Here is a 19,448-nt window from a genome sequence, read left to right as displayed (position 1 = left end):
TAAACAAGATAGGATGACAGGCTATGACATGAAACACACCAGAACTGATGAAAAAACAAAATCCTCTTATCTATGAGCCTTCCAAATACAGCTCACACTACACGAACGGAGTATCTTATCGAAAAAAGAAAAGTACACCACTGTTTCTGAGTTTGTACCAATTCTAGCACAGGCAGTGCTCAAGGCATTTATAACGACTATAGAAAGAAGCAATGGAAACATCACACAGTGGCATCCAGCTTCTTTCTAAAAACCACTTATTTGTAAAAATGTAAACTTTCTATGTAAGTAAGTTGGTGTAAAATTGCTTTAACGAATTTACCTTGTTTTAGAGTAAGTACTACTTGCATATGTCAGTATTTTAATTTCTGCCGGAGTCCAGCTCAGCATGACCAGGGTCCCCTGATGTAGGAGGCGGATGCATGATGGCGCCTTGGCACCCTGCCCGAGCACATGGCGAGGTACGGCCTGCCGGCCTCTAGTGCTCCCGCCCCCCGGCCAGATACCGCGATGAGTGAGCGACCAATGCGAGGCCATGGAATGGGTCAGCCCTTCCTCTGCCAGCCTCTCATGAGCTGCCGCGCAGCCTGGGCAGCAGGTATATATGGGGGAGCAAGCAGCGGGGAAGGGAAAGAAGAAGAAAGAAAGAAGTGGCCAATAAAAGCCTCTGCAACGAATCTTGGTGTCGTGCGTCTTTCGGACTGCTGGCGGTCTGGGCGGCGGCACCCTGAAGGATGCACAGTGTTGGCAAGAGAGTGAGAGAGCCTCATGTTTCTTTCTCATCTACAGCCAAGCGTCTCTGCACTGAGTCAGCTTTATTTAGGCTTATGTGTATGGGAAACAGCACAGAAGTGGCATTTGCCTTAGATAATGATTTCTGATGACAAATTTCTTTGATATGTAAAAATTTCCCAGAATATACATGTGTAGAAGACTCATGCATACCCTTTATCAATAGTGACTGATGTAGGTGATTTAGATGTTTATCACATGGGAGAAGAAGGTATCTTACATATTTAAAAACAAAGGGTGCTTTTAGCATAGTGAAGGCAGAAGTTAGTTCTTTGTGAGCAGGGATCAATAGCCTGTCTGCTTAAGAGGGAGGATAAGAAAAACAGGATTCTCAGAAAACAGAATGTCTGCTCCCATGATCACGAAATAAGAAGTTTCTATGATAAGATCCTGCACAAGATGCAATCAGCGTAGATTAGAACAGAATCAAGAGACGAGTCACTTCCAATAGCAATAAACAAGGTGCCTGTGGGATGGTGCTCAAGCAAAAACAATTGAGTGGGGGTAGATATCGGTCATCATCTGATGACAGGAGGTCTTGCAAACCTGCCTTAACCTCATGAAATTTATTCTCAACTTGTGAGTTCAGAATGTCTCCCAACATCACCACCTTTTTTATTTGTAAATGAAGTTGGTGTAGCTCAACGTTTGGGCTGTAAACCTCTCGATCAGTTATTTTAAAGAGACAGAGAACAAGGAACAAAATGAGCATGGATGCTCCAGCCACCATGCCAACATTAGTCAGGAGTGAAATTGGCCCCTGAGAGCTAAAGAGATTCTGTAACCCTTGCTGAAAGGAGGTTGCAATCTGTGCAGGAGAGATAAAGATAGAGGATGCATCAATTGCCTGGATCTGTTCATGAAGGGTCTGGACATCAATGCTAAAATTAGAAGGGTTCCAAATGCCAAATAGATGATTATGGATATTCTCCCAAGTGTGGATGGTATCATTATGTTAGAGAGAAGTAACACAGATCCAAGTGTATTCCTTGTGACATCGAAGGGCAAAAGATATTTTATAAAGTTTAATTCATTTCTGACACAGTACCGTCTTTACTAACGCATTAACCTTAGTGTCCAATCTCCTGTCAATTATTTCCTGAGTGACCAATGCAAAAAAGACATTTTTTTTGTCAACTGGTTAACAGGTTGGGCTGTAGGTACCTCCTGGACAAGGGTGACATTGGAAGCAGCTACAGACCCTATCATGGCAATTCATGCTGTAATGCCCAATAGTAAGGTTCCGATGAATCGCTTTGGACGTATGAGAGCATATTTGATCTCCTGTATGACCTGCAAACCCATAATCAACATACCAAGTGATATTCAGTATTACAGGTAGCATACCATAGGAGGTTGTCAAAATATCATCAAAACCTTATTCCATTCTCCGGAGAAATACAGTTAGTTAGAACACACCCTGTACATGTAGTAAAGTAACGTTCATCCATTTTCAATTTGACACTAAACCTTCCATGGGTCATATTAGAATGCAGGAAGGCATAGGGTGCTTGAACACAGGCAGTGACTGCATAATTGGTAGGAACCTTTGGGCAGGTCAATATAATAAGACCATTGCAGCGACAAGCTGCCAAATGTTAGTTTGTTTTATGAGACTGCCATCAATAGTACTTGTTAGCAGAGGAGGTACCCATCCATTAACGTGTCATCTTTAATTGATAAGGGCCTAGGTATAAGAGTATCTGACGAAGAGTATCTGGGTGAGTTTTCTTTTCTTTTATTATTTAAAATGTTTTATTTCTTTTTGAGACAGAGAGAGACAGAGAATGAGATGGGAAGGGGCAGAGAGAGAGGGGAGAGGGAGAAACAGAATCCTAAGCAGGCTCCAGGGTCTGAGCTCTCAGCACAGAGTCCGATGCAGGGCTCAAACTCACAAACGTGAAATCATGACCTGAGCCAAAGTTGGAATGTTAAACGACTGAGCCACACAGGCACCCCAGGGGTGAGTTCTTTATATAATACCTATAGTTAACAAATGGCATGGGATTAGACAATCATACATTGGTTAGTGTATATTTTTTTAAATAGTTTATTTTTGAGCAGAGAGAGACAAAGCATGAATAGGGGAGGGGCAGAGAGAAAGAGAGACACAGATCTGAAGCAGCTCCATGCTCTCAGCATGGAACCTGACTCGGGGTCAAACCCATAAACCGTGAGATAATAATCTGAGCTGAAGTCGGACGCTTAACCGACTGAGCCACCCAGGCGCCCCTGTTTAGCGTATATTAAATAATAACCTATTCCCATAGGCTACATAGAAGACCACCATAGAGGATAACCTTTGTTAACGTCAATGAGCATCCAGACGTTGTCATGTGAGTTATTGTTAAAGAGTCTGGAAAGGAGGTGGCTTGTTGCAGCAACTTACATTTTTAGGAATGGAATGTTCATCATCAATAATAGGGTCTCCACCTCACAGAGCCAAAAAATATATAGACTAAAATGACTACATTCCATTAACTTCAGCTGGAGAATCAGTGACAGGCCCTTATTTATTTAAAAATTTTTTAATGTTTTTTACTTACTTTTGAGAGACAGAGAGAGAGAGCGTGAGCAGGGAGGGTCAGAGAGAGAATGGGAGACACAGAATCCCAAGCAGGCTCCAGGATCCGAACTAGCTGTCAGCAAGGAGCCAGACATGGGGCTCAAATCCATGAACTGTGAGATCATGACCTGAGCGGAAGCCAAACGCTAAACCAACTGGGCCACCCAGGCGCCCCAGTAACAGGCCCTTAAAGAGACAGGAAGTCACCCCTTAAGAGCATGATCATAAGAAAAACATATGGGAGAACTGGATTTTATGATATAGGAATTATCAGGATTGATTTGAGGCATTAAGAACTCATTATCTGTGCTGCCACTGAGTAAATTTAGGTTATTAGTAAAAACAGAAAGAAGCTCATTTGCCCATGTTACAAGCTTTAACATAGGAGGGTTTGGGATAGAAGCACAATGCTGTTGTTTAAGGGCATCGTCCCTATGGTCCTGAGAAGACAATAACACACGAAGAGCTACAAAGAGTGTAGCTGGAGTGACTGTGGCTCCCTGAGTTTCAAAGAGGGTAATAGCCTCATCTGCTAGGGATTTTAATTGTCCCCATAAAGGATGAGTGGAGCCCCATATAGATTGGGCCAATCGGCGGCGGCGGCAGCAATGGGGACAATCTTTCTGCAAGAAGAGCTCACTCATGGTCTGTGTGAGTGAGTGTCCTCACTATTCACAGGTCGGTAGGAGGCAGGGAGTTGAGGATTTGATGGTTTGCCTCATTCTTTCCTGGGTCCGTGGCCCCGTATGGCAGAGGAGGCAGCGAAGTTGAGGGAGGAGTTGGAGGGCTCGACGTAGTGTCCCATGAAACGATCTGGAATCCACGAGGGGCAGTCTGCGTCCTGTGCATAGACACAAGCATGCCCTCGTCCCCAGGTTAGTACACCACGGGGTCCCTTTCATTGGCCAGGAAGCAAATCTTTCCATCTTACCAAAGTCTTACGTTTCCCTAAAGCTGGATTTCAACGCTTACACATATTGGTACAGTTGGTAAGATCTATATTAACGTTATTAATGACAAATAAAGCATGGGAGAGAATGTGATGTGGAGAGCTATCCTTAAACTCCCCTTCTTGTAATATTTTAATTTGAGCCATTAGGATCTGATGCGCACTCTCAACAATTTCTTGTCCTTGGGGATTGTAAGGAATTCCTAGGTATGAAAAGTCTTGAAAGTTGGAGTAAACCTGGGGCGCCTGGGTGGCTCAGTCAGCTGAGCGTCCAACATTGGCTCAAGTCATGATCTCACAGTCTGTTGGTTCGAGCCCCGCATCGGGCTCTGTGCTGACAGCTCAGCTCAGAACCAGGAGCCTGCTTCATATTCTGTGTCTCCTTCTCTCTGTGCCCCTCCCTCCCTCACTCTCTGTCTCTGTCTTGCAAAATAAAATACATTTTAAAAAATTAAAAGAAAGTTAGAGTAAACCTTTTGAAAGTGACAGAAGTGTAAGCTGGTGCATTGTCAGTTTGATAGCTTTCAGAATCTCTAAATAGGAAAAGCTAAGGAAAAGATGTTGAAATACATTTTTGTAATACGGGCAGAAGTGATGATATGAGAAAATGTATCAACACATCCACGAACATAACAAAGTTTTCCAAGGGATGGTACGTACGTAGCATCCATTTGCCATAAATCAGAGTCTCAGACCTCTTGGGCTGACCCCAGAGGGTAGGGATGGAAAATGAGTGGGGTATTACTTACAGAGGCGGACTCCTTCTCGAGCGGCTTCCCTAGAGATATTAAGTTGGAGATGAGTGCAGAGGCATTTTGATGACGTAATTCATGGCATAAGCGGGCTTCTTCCAGGGCTGAAGAATTAGAAGCCCTAGTAAGCGAATCAGCCTGATGATTTCCTTGAGCTAAGGGGCCTGGCAAATTACTATGAGCTCCACTGTGCCAAAAGAAAAAAGGCCGAGTTCGGAGGTAGATGAGTCTTTGTGAAGTTAGTGAAGCAGGGGAAAACTTGTGGATTGAAACTCGGGAAGAGAGGCTGTTTCAATGTGGGGAAACAACCTTGTTATATAACGAGAGTCCGTATACAAGTTCAAAGGAACCTCAGTCAAATGGGCAAAAGCAGAAATGACTGCCATTAATGGAGCTCGTTGAGCAGAAGTTTCCTTGGTGACTTGACCACGGGAATGACCATCAATAATAGTAACAGCCTTTACATTAAGGGAACCATCTGTAAAAACCAACGTGGCTGGCTGGGGTAAGGGCTCCTACCTAGTGTTGTTTGGGAATTTAAGGGGATGAATTTTCAGAAAATGAAAAATTGAATTGGTAGGGTGGTGAATCCCAATTTCTCCAATGAATCCTTTTATAGTAATTTGCCAATCCTCGTTGTTTTGACATAAGATGTTTAATTGGTCTGTAGTGCAAGAAACTATATTAAAAGCCACCTCTTGACCAAACAATTCTTTACTTCGCTTATGTCCCCTGGTCATAAGGGTGGCCACTAAGGAAGGATATGACATGTCCTTTTTAGGAGTAGCTGCGAGATGAATCCATTCTAAGGGTCCATCCTGCCAAAGACACACAGTAGGGGTGTGTTTGGTGGGCTGAAGAATTCAAGACCAAGGGTTTTGATAGTCCACCCTGGATAAAGTTTGATGATTGATGGCCTCGTCGACTTTACACAGGCCTCTACAGCTTCCTCTGTGAGACTCTGTGGAGATTTCAGAGCGGGATCCCCTGAAGGATGTCAAAAAGAAGCCTTAGATCTGATGTAGTAACTTTTAGATAGGGCGGAATCAAACAAATCTACCTTAAAAGTTTTCGAAAATCATTAAAAGAGACTAAATGGTCTTATCTTAGTTGTGAAGGTTGAGCGGTCACTGTTGGAGTGTTAAGTATCCTGCCCAAGTAATTAAAGTGTGGTTCCACTTGAATCTTCTCTGGGGCTACTGCTAGACAAAATTGCAGCAGGGAACCGACAATTTCCATTGGGATTTCGTGCAGCACTGGTTCATCAGGGTGAACCAAAATTATATCATTCATAGAATAAATGAGGTAGAGGCCATTATATGACTGTCTGTCCGGTTCCAGGGTCAGATTTACCAACTTTGGACAAAGTGGAGGGGTATTTTTCATTACCTATATCAAGACCTTCCATTGATACCTTGGATAAAGCTGCTTAGTTTTCAGAAGGAAGACTAAAGGCAAATCTCTGGCAATTCCTCATCATACAGGGGAATGTGAAGAAACAATCTTGTAAATCTATCACAATTACTTGAGAACCTTCTGGCACTGCCACAGGGTTTGAAAAGGGCCCATACTTTCCATAGTAGTATTTATTGCCCTCCGATCTGGCAATAATTTCCATTTACATGATTTTCTTCTATTAACAAAATGGAAGATTTCCACGGACTATTGGAAGGCTTGATAGGTCCTTCCTTAAGCTGTTTTGGAAGGTGTCTTGCTGCTGCTATTTTGTCAGAATTGAAAGGCCATTGTTCTACCCAAAAAGGAGCACCTGATTTCCAGATTACTGGGTCAGCAGGAAAAGAAAAAATGGCCCTTTCTACGAATCTGGAGAGCCAACCTCTTTTTTGACGAATTTGGGTTTTATTAGAGTTATTAGACCCTGTTGCGTCTTGTCTAAACTTTTGTTGGGATGAAACGCCACTTGAAACATCTGACTAGTGACCTTGTCACCTGGAGTATAAAGTAACATTCTCATCTGGGATAAAATTTCTTGCTCCCATGAAGAAAAGGGAATGGAAGGAATAAAATAAGGACAAAATGTTCCTGAATTGTGTTCCTCCTCTGACCATTTTAGAACTTAAGAGCTATTTGCCACATTAGAAGCCTGTCCTATACCCATAAGAGGAGCAGAAGCACTTAGAGATGACAAAGCTGACGGCCAATCTTTCCCTGTGATGCAGGGGACATCTGCTACGGTGTCTAGGAGTCCTTGATCAGGGATTCCCTGAATCTATAATACTTAAGTGAAACTGGAGGCCATAATCTACTGTATCCAAAATGCCATATCGCTAGACCCAAAGCCGCATCCTCCTCTGGGGGCATTAGTGGCATCCTTTCCTATGTGATAATAAGGCAATAATAGTAACTGGGCAATTCTCTGATCCTTAAAAATTTGCTTTGTGAAAGGAGGAGACAACACCACCTTGATCTCTCCCTGATAATCAGCATCATTGGTCCAAGGGATCATAGTGATGCCCTAAAGGGAGATGGAGCTCCATCCCAATATTATTCTGACTACCCCAGAGGGCCCGGGCCCCTTTAATACCGGTGGGAATAGTTACAGGAGGTAAATCAGGCATTAGTATCCTGCTGGATCAGGAACGGAGGTCCAGTCCTGTGCGGCCTGGGGTTGCTTGATAGAGCACGGAGACTCATCGAAATTGGCAAACCGATTCAGAGGGCTGAAGAATGTTGCCCCAATTAGTGTCGACCCAGGGGTGGCCCCTCAATTTGTTCCCCTGGTCCTGAGATTTTTGGAGATTGGTCCCCGGTCATTGGACATTTTTGTGAAATTTAGATTTCCAATATTTGGCCCAGTGAAAGCCCTTTTGAACCTAGGGCACATAGTACTGGATACATTGTTAGTATTGATCACCAGAGGAACAGGTGCACTTCGCAGGGAGATAATTGCTTTTTACCTGGCGGTCTCTACTGAAATGTCCCACTTGCCCACAAGAATAGCAATTCGACATTGAGGAAGGTGTTTTAAGCTTTGTACCTCCTGACTCCCCGAAGGACCTGACATATTGAGGGTTTGTTTCTCCCATTAAAGCTGCTGCCATAGCCTTGCCCTGGATAAATGGTGGACTTATATCTGCGCATTGTTTGACATGAGTTAAGGTGCCTGTCTTTCTCATAAGCTGCAAAAATACTGGCAAGCAGAAAAGGGATTTTCAAATGCTAGTTGTTTAACGAGAACGTCCATGGCCTCATCATTAGTTAATACTCTTCAAATAGCTTCTATGAGTCTAGAAAAAAATCCTCATAGCTTTCATCTGATCATTGTTGGATTTCTCCCAAGGGAGCGGCCTTGCCTACCGCGACTGGCAAAGCTCTCCATGCGTTATAGGCACAATCAGTGACCTGTTGTACGGTCTCCTGGTTAAGATACATCAGAGCTTGAGCAGTGATCAAATCACCCTCACCCAGAAGTTTCCTGAGGGTAATGTCTCTATTCGTCTTTTTATTTACTGCTGCTTTTTTCTAGCTAGCTCATCATATTCTGCTTTCCATAGCAGATATTGGCCTCCTGACAGGCATGCTTCTGCAACCTGAATCCAGTCCTAAGGTGTCATCCAACGGGCTATTGGAGCCTCAGGCAATGTGAGTGTACAGGACTCAAGCAGTCCATATTCAGTGCAGGTAGTTTTTAGTTTCTTAACAATGTTATAGGGAAGAGGTTCCCAAGAAGGGTCCCCATCAAATTCTAACTTTAGAGCAACGAGGAAGCAGCCAACAAAATCTGTATCTCCTTTCTGCCTCTTGAATGGTGGCTCTGAGCCCTACTGCTTTTGAAAGTGGCATGGGAGGAAGAGGCCCAGATGGAGGCAAAGTCCCTGTCATCTGAACGAGGAAAACCCAAATGTTTGGTATTAAATTTGAAACCTTTGTAGTGGTGGAGTTGGGAACTGTCCCTGAGTCCACCTTGTTATCATTTGGAAGGGCTGTGGGCTTGAAGACTCCAAAACTCACTTTTGAGGAGTCTAACACCCCCATCTAAGGGTCAACACAGAAAGAACTTCGACCGGGACCTATTGAGGGCCTTTTGAAGTATAACGTTGTCTAATTTCTTCTTCATCCTGATTCCAGGTATCTAGGCTCAAAGTTCTGCTTCAGGGAACCAGGGGCACACCTTTTAACAAAAGGTAAAAATCGAGCACGATGTTGAGGGCATACCTTTACCCCATTTGTTGTTAGCATGTTCCATATTATAGAGTCTCCTTTGCTTAGAGTCTTTATGGCCCATAATATCTCACAAACAGTTCTGTGCTTATTCACCAACTAACCCTACTAATCTTATGTAGGGGAGTTCAGTGGCACCCTATGGTGGAACCCTAACCATCCTGCCTAATGCAATGATAAGGACTTAGTTTAAAGAGAAAGGCTTACCTTCAGGTACTCGTTCAGGTGCCACTTGCCCAAGTCGCGCTCCACCCTCTCCAGGGGTCCCTGAAGGATGGATGGTGTCGGTGAGAGGGATGAGAGAGCCACGAGATTCTTTCTGGTCACCAGGCAGGCATCTCTGCTCTGACTGAGACTCAACTTTATTTATGGTTAAGTGTATGGGAAAAGCACTGAAGAGGTACTAGCCTTAGACAATGATGTCTGATGACAAATTTCTTTGCTATGAAAAAATTTCCCAGAACACTGATTTGCAGAAGCCGCCTGCATTACCTTTATCAATAGTGATGATGTGGATGATTTAGATGCTTACGATATGGGAAAGGAAGGTATCTTAGGTGTTTAAATTCAAGACAATGTTTATAGAGAAGCAGAGGCGGAAGTTAGTTCTTTGTGAGCAAGGGTCAACAGCCTGTCTGCTTAAGGAGGAACTATAGGAATAACAGAATTCTCAGAAAACACAATGTTTGCTCCCATAATCACAAAAGGAGTTCCTATAATAAGTTTCTTCACAAGGGGCAATCAGCATTTTGGGGCCAGAAAACCGGGACAAGTCATTCTGGATACCAATCAACAAGGTGCCTGTGGCATTTGTGCTCAAGCCAAAACAATTGAGTGAGGGTGGATATCAGTCATCATCTGATGGCAGGAGGCCTTGCAAACCTGCCTTAACCTAACAAGGAGTATTCTCAACTAGAGAGTTCGGAATGGCTCCCAAAACGGACATATTAAAATTAATTACACCTATGCAAAGCCCATTCACTAAATGAGAATAGCACAAATGTGTTTAAAGTGTTCTAAGTGTTCACTTTCCATTATGGTCTACAAATATTTGGGTGTAATGTCTCAACAGAGTGACTGATGTGCTGCTTTCTACTTGTGTGTAACATGATTGACATTTGATACTCAATTTAATACTTCTGTAATTCTATCTTTTCAGTTACTTTCCTATATGCACTGTCTGGTGTTTGCTAGAGTGTAATTTAAAATGATGGTCTTTCCTCATTCATTACATGTCTAGGGTTTGCATCAAAGGAGCATTTTATGACACTGAGCAAAGATAGAATTCTAGGTAAAGGGACGGCCACGTTCCTTCCATTTCACAGTTTTGCTGCTATGTGGTAACTATAATGTTGAGTATGTTCTAATGAGCAGGGAGAGCCTGCCACGTTGTTTACATTTCTATGGTTACTCTCCACTAATAATTCTCTGATGTCCAGTAAGGGCTGAGGGCCACTTACAGGCACTGATATTCCTTTAACATTTTTCAAGTTTCTCTCTTATATGAATTCTGTGATGTCTGGTAAGTTTTGATGGCCAGGGAAAGGTCTTGCCACATTCTTGACATTTGTAAGGTTTCACTCCAGTATGAATTCTGAGATGTTCACTAAGGTGTGATCGGTTGATAAAGGCCTTGCCACATTCTTGACATTTGTAAGGTTTCTCTCCAGTATGAATTCTAAGATGTTGACCAAGGTGTGATGGCTTGATAAAGGCCTTGCCACATTCTTGACATTTGTAAGGTGTCTCTCTAGTATGAATTCTGTGATGTTCACTAAGGTATGATGGCTTGATAAAGGCCTTGCCACATTCCTGACATTTGTAAGGTTTCTCTCTGATATGAATTCTGACATGTCGCGTAAGATATGAGTACTGGCTAAAAGCCTTGTCACATTCTTGACATTTGTAAGGTTTCTCTCCAGTATGAGTTCTGAGATGTTGACCAAGGTGTGATGGCTTGATAAAGGCCTTGCCACATTCTTGACATTTGTAAGGTTTCTCTCCAGTATGAACTCTGAGATGTTGACTAAGGTGTGATGGCTTGATGAAGGCCTTGCCACAATCTTGACATTTGTAAGGTTTCACTCCAGTATGAACTCTGAGATGTTCACTAAGTTGTGATTGGTTGATAAAGGCCTTGCCACATTCTTGACATTTGTAAGGTTTCACTCCAGTATGAACTCTGTGATGGTTAGTAAGGATTGAATGCTGGCTAAAGGCCATGCCACATTCTTGACATTTATAAGGTTTCTCTCCAGTATGAACTCTGTAATGTACAGTAAGTTGTGACTGCCTGCAAAAGGCCTTGCCACACTGTTCACATTTGTATGGTTTTTCTCCAGTATGAATTCTGTGATGTTGACTAAGGTGTGACTGCAGGCGAAAGTCCTTGCCACATTGTTCACATTTGTAAGGTTTCTCTCCAGTATGAACTCTGTGATGTACAGTAAGGCTTGGGTGGGTTATAAAGGACTTGCCACATTCTTCACATTTGTAAGGTGTCTCTCCAGTATGATTTCTGAGATGTAGAGTAAGTCTTGAGTACCGGGTAAAGGTCTTGCCACACTCTTCACATTTGTAAGGTTTCCCTCCAGTATGAATTCCGTGATGTTGACTAAGGTGTGACTGCTGGCGAAAGGCCTTGCCACATTGTTCACATTTGTAAGGTTTCTCTCCAGTATGAATTCTGAGATGTACAGTAAGGCTTGTGTCGTGGCGAAAGGCCTTGCCACATTGTTCACATTTGTAAGGTTTCTCTCCAGTATGAATTCTGAGATGTACAGTAAGGCTTGTGTCATGGCGAAAGGCCTTGCCACATTGTTCACATTTGTAAGGTTTCTCACCAGTATGAATTCTGTGATGCTGAGTTAGGCTTGAGTGGTTTATAAAGGCCTTGCCACATTGTTCACATTTGTAAGGTTTCTCTGCAGTATTCATTTCGAGATGTTGACTAAGGTGTGAGTGATCACGAAAGGGCTTGTCATATTCTTTACTTTGGTAAGGTTTCTCTTCAGTGTCAACCCTGGGATTATAAGAGACATTCGAGTTCTCTTTAATGGCTTGGGCACATTCTTTACATTGGAAAGGTTTCTCTCCAATATGCACGCTCTTATGTCTAGAAAGGTAGGAGTGCCTATTAAAGGCCTTGCCACATTGTTGACATTTGTCAAGTCTCTCTCTAATATGGATTTGCCCTCGTGTATTCTGTGATGAGCAGTCCTTAAAGGTTTTAGCACACTCTTCACAGTTGTATGACTTCTCTCCAGCATGCATTTGCTGATTTTGAGATAGTGTTGAGTTCCAATGAAAGACTAGGCCACAGTCCTTACAAGTGTACCTTTTCTCTCCAGTAGTAATTGTCTTATGTATATTTAGTCTTGGTGACTGAGTAAATGTGTTTCCAGACTTATTACATGTGGATGGCTTTTTTCCCACACAACTTGTCTGATGATCTTTAACACTGGAGGACAGTTGCACAGCATTGTCACGTTCTCTATATTTATAAGGAGTGTCTTTCAGATGTGTACTCCTCTGTATGATACGTTTAGGTTTTTGAGACAAGACTTCCTCACCTTTATTAGATTCAACATAGTTTTCTGGCAAATTAAAATGTAGAGATTTCTGAACGTTGGAGCCTTGGTTAAATTTCATCTCAGATTCACTGTGAACAACGATTCTCTGTCCATTCAAAATCGTCTCATAATATTGTTGGGTTGACCTCTTTCTGATGTGTCCCTCAAGTTGTTGCCACCTAACACTTTCTTCTTCAGTTTTAAATGTATGATTCTCAGAAACAATTGAGTGAAAGGTCAGTCCAATCCCACTTTCAAATTGGGGCAAATACTTATTTTCAACACCAATGAGTTCACTTTCCTGATTTTCAAAAATTTCTCTCAACAAATATTTATGTGTCAATATCTGATTTGAGTTTTTGGTTACGGAAACACATGGCTTGACAGAAATAGCTAACTTGAAAGGGGAAGTTTTGCCAAATAATTTGTACTGTTCACCACTTCGGGCAGTAAGATTCTTATGTGCGAATGTCTCTGTTTGGATATGGCCATCATGAAATGCTTGATGCTCTTCACTCTTCCTATTGTTGACCCGGTGTATCAGTAAGTGTAAATTCTCAAGTGTACTATGTTCTCCTGTTGACTCTTTTTGAAGAGAATGTTCTAAGCACGATGAGGGTAGGAATCTCTGGGTGCATTGTAAAGATACAGCTGAAAGATACCAAATAAGAGGAATGTAACATCATCCCATTTTGTACTCTCAGACGAATACACTGTAGAACTCTATTATATAACCTCAAAATCAAGGGCGCCTGAGTGGCTCAGTTGGTTGAGCATCCAGCTTCGGCTCAGGTCACGACCTCACAGTTTGTGGGTTTGAGCCCTGTGTCAGGCTCTGTGTGATAGCTAGCTCAGAGCTTGGAGCCTGCTTCAGATTCTGTATCTCCCTCTCTCTCTGACCCTTCCCTGCTCGCACTGTCTCTGTCTGTCTTTCAAAAATAAATTTTAAAAAATACATTAAAAAATCTTTTAAAAAAATCAATCAGAAAACGTCAGCCAATAGTTTGAGAAGGGATCATCAGGACTTGCACCCTCCATGGACACAAAGCTTGCACACAACACACAGACCATATAGCATAACAGAAAATTCTGTAGTACTGTCATGCGACAGTGCAAATCATTTTCCTATACCTCAAATAATCAGGAAATGTACCACACGAAACCAAATTACCACAGAAGGAAACTGAAATGGACTACTGAAATCAACAAAATAGGATACAGTAAACCCAAGACTAAATCAACCATAGGAAACATCTTTCAGCAAAAATCAACAAAAATGATATACCTTTCAATCAAGGAAAAATGTAAGAGAAGAGACCAACGTTAGTTGCAGCAGTGAAGTGCAAGTAGACGCATTATAACGGATACTGCTGACATAAAAATGAGTAAAAAAGACAACAATGATAATCATATGCCCACGAATTGATACAAATAGATGAGAATGAAGTAAAAAAATAATATAACGACCTATACTCCATCATGAAAAAAAAATCACTAATCAACTAAGTTGATTGAAAGAGTAATTAAAAAATAAACAAATAAAACAAGCAAGGAAACAAAAACAAGCTAACTCCAAAGAAGGAAAACCTATGCCTGATCATTTCACTTCATGAGAAAGTACTTAAAATCTCCTCAAGTATTCCCAAGGAGTAAAGAGAAGGAAATATATGAAATTACTCTCTTTTGGTACCAGCATTACCAGATAACCCAATCAAAGGAAACACTACTGTAAGGAGGGCCAGAAACTCCTAAGATATGTATCTCGGTTCACAGGCAACATAGTGTATAGAAAACCCTAATGAATCATTACTTTTATCTTGTATCATTTTGGTCAATGTCTGTTTATTTCTGCTATGTTTTTTACGACTTTCAATATTCCAATTTTTTAATTCTATAAATGCTTTAGATAAGGAAAACATGAACAGAAAAAACATGACAGCAAAAGGATGTAGAAAAGGAAGTCAGCTGAAGTTTAGTAGTGGAAGAAATAACAATGCAACATTTGCAATTATTTTATTTAGAAACAAAAATGAGAGGTAAATAAAACGGATACCAGAATAAAAAATAACACAGCATTGAAAGTAATGCCCAGTTTAGGAGAAGAACAATACCGGCAAAGCTTCAAATACGTATACTGTCGGAAGCCGCCAAGTTTCCTGGCTGCCTCAGGCAAGGATTATCACTCTCCCGGGGAGTGAACCAGTAAACAAGATTTGCATCTGGAGGCTGGAGATTGCCATTCCCTGGTCCAAGATTTTGGCGTCAGTCATGCTGGGCCAGACGTAGAGTGGCCAAGGTGCACAAAAGATCAAAACTGCATTTTGGATTATTCAGTGCTAGCTTCCCCTCCCCAGCATTTGCAAAGGCAAGGCTGGGCGCTTCTTTTGATATGTATTTGACTCTGTTTACCTGACAACCGATCTGGGTCAGTTCTCCGCCCCAAAATTCTATATAAGAGGAATTATTTTCTTAATGATAAAAGAGAGAGAAGAATAAAGGAGACAGAGGCTTAATTGGAAACAGTGTGTGGTTTCTTCACTCTCTGCGTCTCTCCGTCCTGCCCTGTTTTTCTCTCCCTCCCTCAGGAAAAGAACCCGCGAGGATTTTCCGCCCTGCTGGCCGGGGCAGGACACGACAGTATACAATGATATATGGACAAGGCAGAAACAACGAAGGAAATTCACTGGGGTGGTTGGTTGGTCAGTCGGTAAAGAGTCTGACTTCAGTTCAGGTCTAGATCTCAGGGTTATTGTGCTTGAGCCTTGCATCCGGCTCTGTGCTCACAGCTCAGGGATTGGACCCTGCTTTGGATTCCGTGTCTCCCGCTCAATCAGACCCTCTCCTGCTCATACTATCTCTCTCTCTCTCATGGAAAGAAGGAAACATTTTAAAAAAGATTTCCACTTAATGCCTAAAAATGTATAAGTTACCAAGATTGAAATAGGACTCTTAAACCCATGAATTCAGAAGTCTTTTTAGACCTATAAAAAAATGAAAGTTGAATTCAAAATAAAAAATCTCTGGGCACAGAATGGCCCAAGAACACATGCATTCATTGGTCAATCCTGACATGTAAAAAAATAGTAACTACAGATAATCTTTTCAAAATCCTACAAATAGTGAAAGAGTGGAAACATGTTCAAAACTATCCTGTGAGGCCAGCATTCCTCTGACACCAAGCAGGATAAACACACTATAGAAACAAAATTACTGGTTGTCTGGAAGAAGTCTTGCCACTCTGGCTTTCTTTTGACATCCAGTTGCATGCTATGTATTTTTCCCTTTCCCCATGGTCAAGCTGCAAGTGTCTCTATGTCTATCTAAATGAGTCTCCTAAACGGAACAAACAGTTTCGTTTCATTGCTTTGGTTTGTGTTTACGATTTTGATACTCCTGCATTTGGATGTCTGTTTCCTTCCAAGACTGGGAAAGTTTCTCCTGTTATGTCTTAAAATAAATGTTCTGTGTCCTGTTCTTTCTTCTCACTTCCATAATACAAATATTATTACCTTTGATGGAGTCTCCAAGTTCCCTACGTCAATACTATTGTACGATTCTTCTCCAGTCTTTTGCTTAGATTCAAGATTTTTATTTTTTTTCCCTAAATGACAAAGTCATTCTTCTGTTACTTCCAACGTGCTATCTACTGCTAAGCCTGTTTCCAATATGTTTCTTACTTAAAAAAAAAACTGTTTACTTTTTGAGAGAGATACAGAGAGTGAAAGAAGAGAGGGAGAAAGAGAGGGAGAGAAAATCCCTATTATGCTACAGGAAGTCACTACAAAGACAACGATGGGGCTCCATCTTCCAAAGTGTAATGTCATCACCTCAGACAAAATCAAGAATTGGATGCTTCAAAGACTGACCCACCCAGATGTCCCTCAATCTCCTTCACTGCATTGTTCACCTCGGTTTCTTTTTGAAGTGTTTTAGTTCCCTGGTATAGTTCACTCTATTCTTTTCTCAACAGAGAAGAGTATCCTTATGACTGTTTGCTGCCTTATATTCTCCATCAAGCATGTTACTAATAACTTTCACTTAAATCTCTCTTCATGGCCATATCTTCTTCTTTGACCTTCGAGGAATTCTTCCATCTTGGCATTTTGTCTAAGGCTATGGTTTCCTCTGTATGTTAGAAGACACAGTTATGTCTCCTGCCAGATCATATAAGCCAGTGTCCTGCAGATGCACTCTGTGACTGCTATGGACAGTATAGGATCCCTGGCCTAAACATGGTAAGCAATAACTAGAGACGCTGTGGTCTGCTTGTAAATCAAGACCTGACATCAACTGCACCTGAACTAAGGAAATAAAAGGCATGAGAATTGGTAAGGAAGTAATAAAACTTTCACTTTACGTAGATGACATGATGCTCTACACGGAAAACCCAATCGACTCCACCAGAAGCCTTCTAGAACTGATCAATGAATTTAGTAAAGTAGCAGGGTACAAAATCAATGTACAGAAATCGGTTGCAATCCTATACACCAATAATGAAGCAACAGAAAGAGAAATCAAGAAACTGATTCCATTCACTATTGCACAAAAACCCATAAAATACCTAGGAATAAACCTAATGAAAGATGTAAATGCCATGTATGATGAAATCTATAGAAAGCTTCTGAAAGAAACTGAAGATACAAAGAAATGGAAAAACATTCCATGTCATGGATCGGAACAATAAACATTGTTAAAATGTCATTATTCCCCAAAGCAATCTACAAATTCAATGCAATCCCCATCAAAATTGCACTAGCATTCTTCTCAAAGCTAAAACTAATTATCCAAAAATTCATACAGAACCACAAAAAAACCCCAAATACATAAAGTAATATTAAAGAAGAAAACCAAAACGGGAGGCATCACAATCCCAGACTTTAGCCTCTACTACAAAGCTGTCAGCATCAATACTGTATGGTATTGGCACAAAAACAAATACATCGACCAATGGACTAGAATAGAGAACCCAGAACTACACCCACAAGTGTATGCCCAATTTATCTTTGACAAAGCAGCAAAGAGTATCCCATGGAAAAAAGACAGCCTCTTTAACAGATGGTGCTGGGAGAGCTGGACAGCAACATGCAGAAGAATGAAACTAGACCACTTTCTTACACCACACACAAAAACAAAGTCAAAATGGCTGAAGGACCTGAATGTGAGGAAGGAAACCATCAAAACTATAGAGGAGGAGCCAAGATGGCAGAGAGGAAGGGAGCTCTGTAAACTCCTTCTGCCCAATCGATCAAACTGAGAAGGATATTACTCTCATCTGCAAAAGTGGAAGGAGAAAATACGGACTTCAGAAAGAACAAAACCTCAAGGATACCTGAGTGAGTGCAAACTGGTGAGATCTGAAAACGGGCCAGCCTGGGAAGGACAGGGGAGGCAGGATCCCCAGCCCAACGCGGGGCAAGCGCGCGCAGAGCCCAAGAGACAAAGGGAAGAGACAGAGAGTCTGAGCAGGCTCATAGTACTGTCTCTGGGGAAGAGGTACTGTCTCTGGGAAAGAGGTAAAGAACATTTGGCTGCGCTTGGAGAGAGAGACCCACTCCATAGATAACTGCTGGGTAGCCGGAATCCCGAATCCAGGTAGTGCAAAAGAAGTTAACAGCTTCCAGCCCTAAGCCATCTCAGCGGCGGGGGGAGCAGCGGAAGCAGCTGCAGCGGCAGCACTGCAGCGGCGCAGTGAGAAGCGACCACAGAAACGGCCCCGGCGGCTGTGCCAGGGGTGCGCACTTTTGAGAGGCGCCCGCGACGGAGGCGGCGCGGTGAGAAGCGACTGCAGAAGCGGGCCTGGCGGTTGTGCCGGTGGTGCGCACGTTGAGAGACGCCCGCAGCGGCAGCGGGCCGCGGTACCATGAGGGGCTGCGGCAGAGGCGCCCGGCAGAGGCTGCGCCAGGGGCACGCGCACCTGAACTCGGTTTTGGGAACGGAACCACGCATCTCATTTCCACGGTGCATCTCGCTCCTTGCACTGGCTGTGCGAATCCCGAATCCTGGGTGCCCACAGGAAAAGATAGGGCCCACACCTTCGCGACCCCCAAGAGGGAGTCGGCGGCGGGTGGAGGCCTGGGCGAGTGCTGGGCTGCAGGAGCTCCCAGCTCATTTCCAGCAGCGCACAGCACCTTGAGCAACAGCTACCGAAGCCGAGAGAGTCTCAATTTTTTTTTTTCTTTTCTTTCTCCTTCCCCCATTGATCCTGGCTGGGGGTGGGGACTCCGCAGCTGGGTCTGTGAAGGTGCGCACTTCACCTACTGCTGCTCATTTTGCCTCAGGCAGGGGTAGCCGAAATCCCTGCCTGAGCCAAGACAAACTGATTCCTCCCCCTAAGAAGCCAGCCACCAAAACAAATATATTTCATCTGTGGTAGTGCAAACGTGCATGGACTGGAACTTTGAACCGAGGCCGGTCTGGAAAATACAACTCGGCTCAACTGCGGCCCAAGGAGATCGGACTCATTAGAGTGGCCTACAGTGCCTAGCTCAGCAGAGCTTGGCGTGCCACCATTCTAATCTCCATAGACACCAAGGCAGAGCCCCTGAGAACAGCCTCAAGGCCTACCACATCAAACCAAGCCTATCCACAAGGGGAGCTGCTGCTCTTTTTTTTTTTTTTTTTAATTTTTTTTTCTT

At 42.7% G+C, this 19,448-nt stretch overlaps 2 protein-coding genes across 2 annotated transcripts in view; both read right to left on the bottom strand.

Annotated features, from left to right (window-relative positions):
• LOC115295643 (zinc finger protein 91-like) overlaps positions 1-19,448 on the bottom strand; it is a 71,178-nt gene that overhangs the window by 39,295 nt on the left and 12,435 nt on the right.
• Positions 9,555-13,119, bottom strand: LOC115295648 (zinc finger protein 91-like). Its single transcript, XM_029943750.1, has one exon. The coding sequence runs from the start codon at positions 12,890-12,892 to the stop codon at positions 10,718-10,720; it is 2,175 nt and encodes a 724-aa protein (XP_029799610.1). The 5' UTR covers positions 12,893-13,119; the 3' UTR covers positions 9,555-10,717.

Source organism: Suricata suricatta, chromosome 7 (genome assembly GCF_006229205.1).
Source record: "Suricata suricatta isolate VVHF042 chromosome 7, meerkat_22Aug2017_6uvM2_HiC, whole genome shotgun sequence".
Lineage (NCBI taxonomy): Eukaryota > Metazoa > Chordata > Mammalia > Carnivora > Herpestidae > Suricata > Suricata suricatta.
This window is presented reverse-complemented; position numbering and strand designations above follow the sequence as displayed.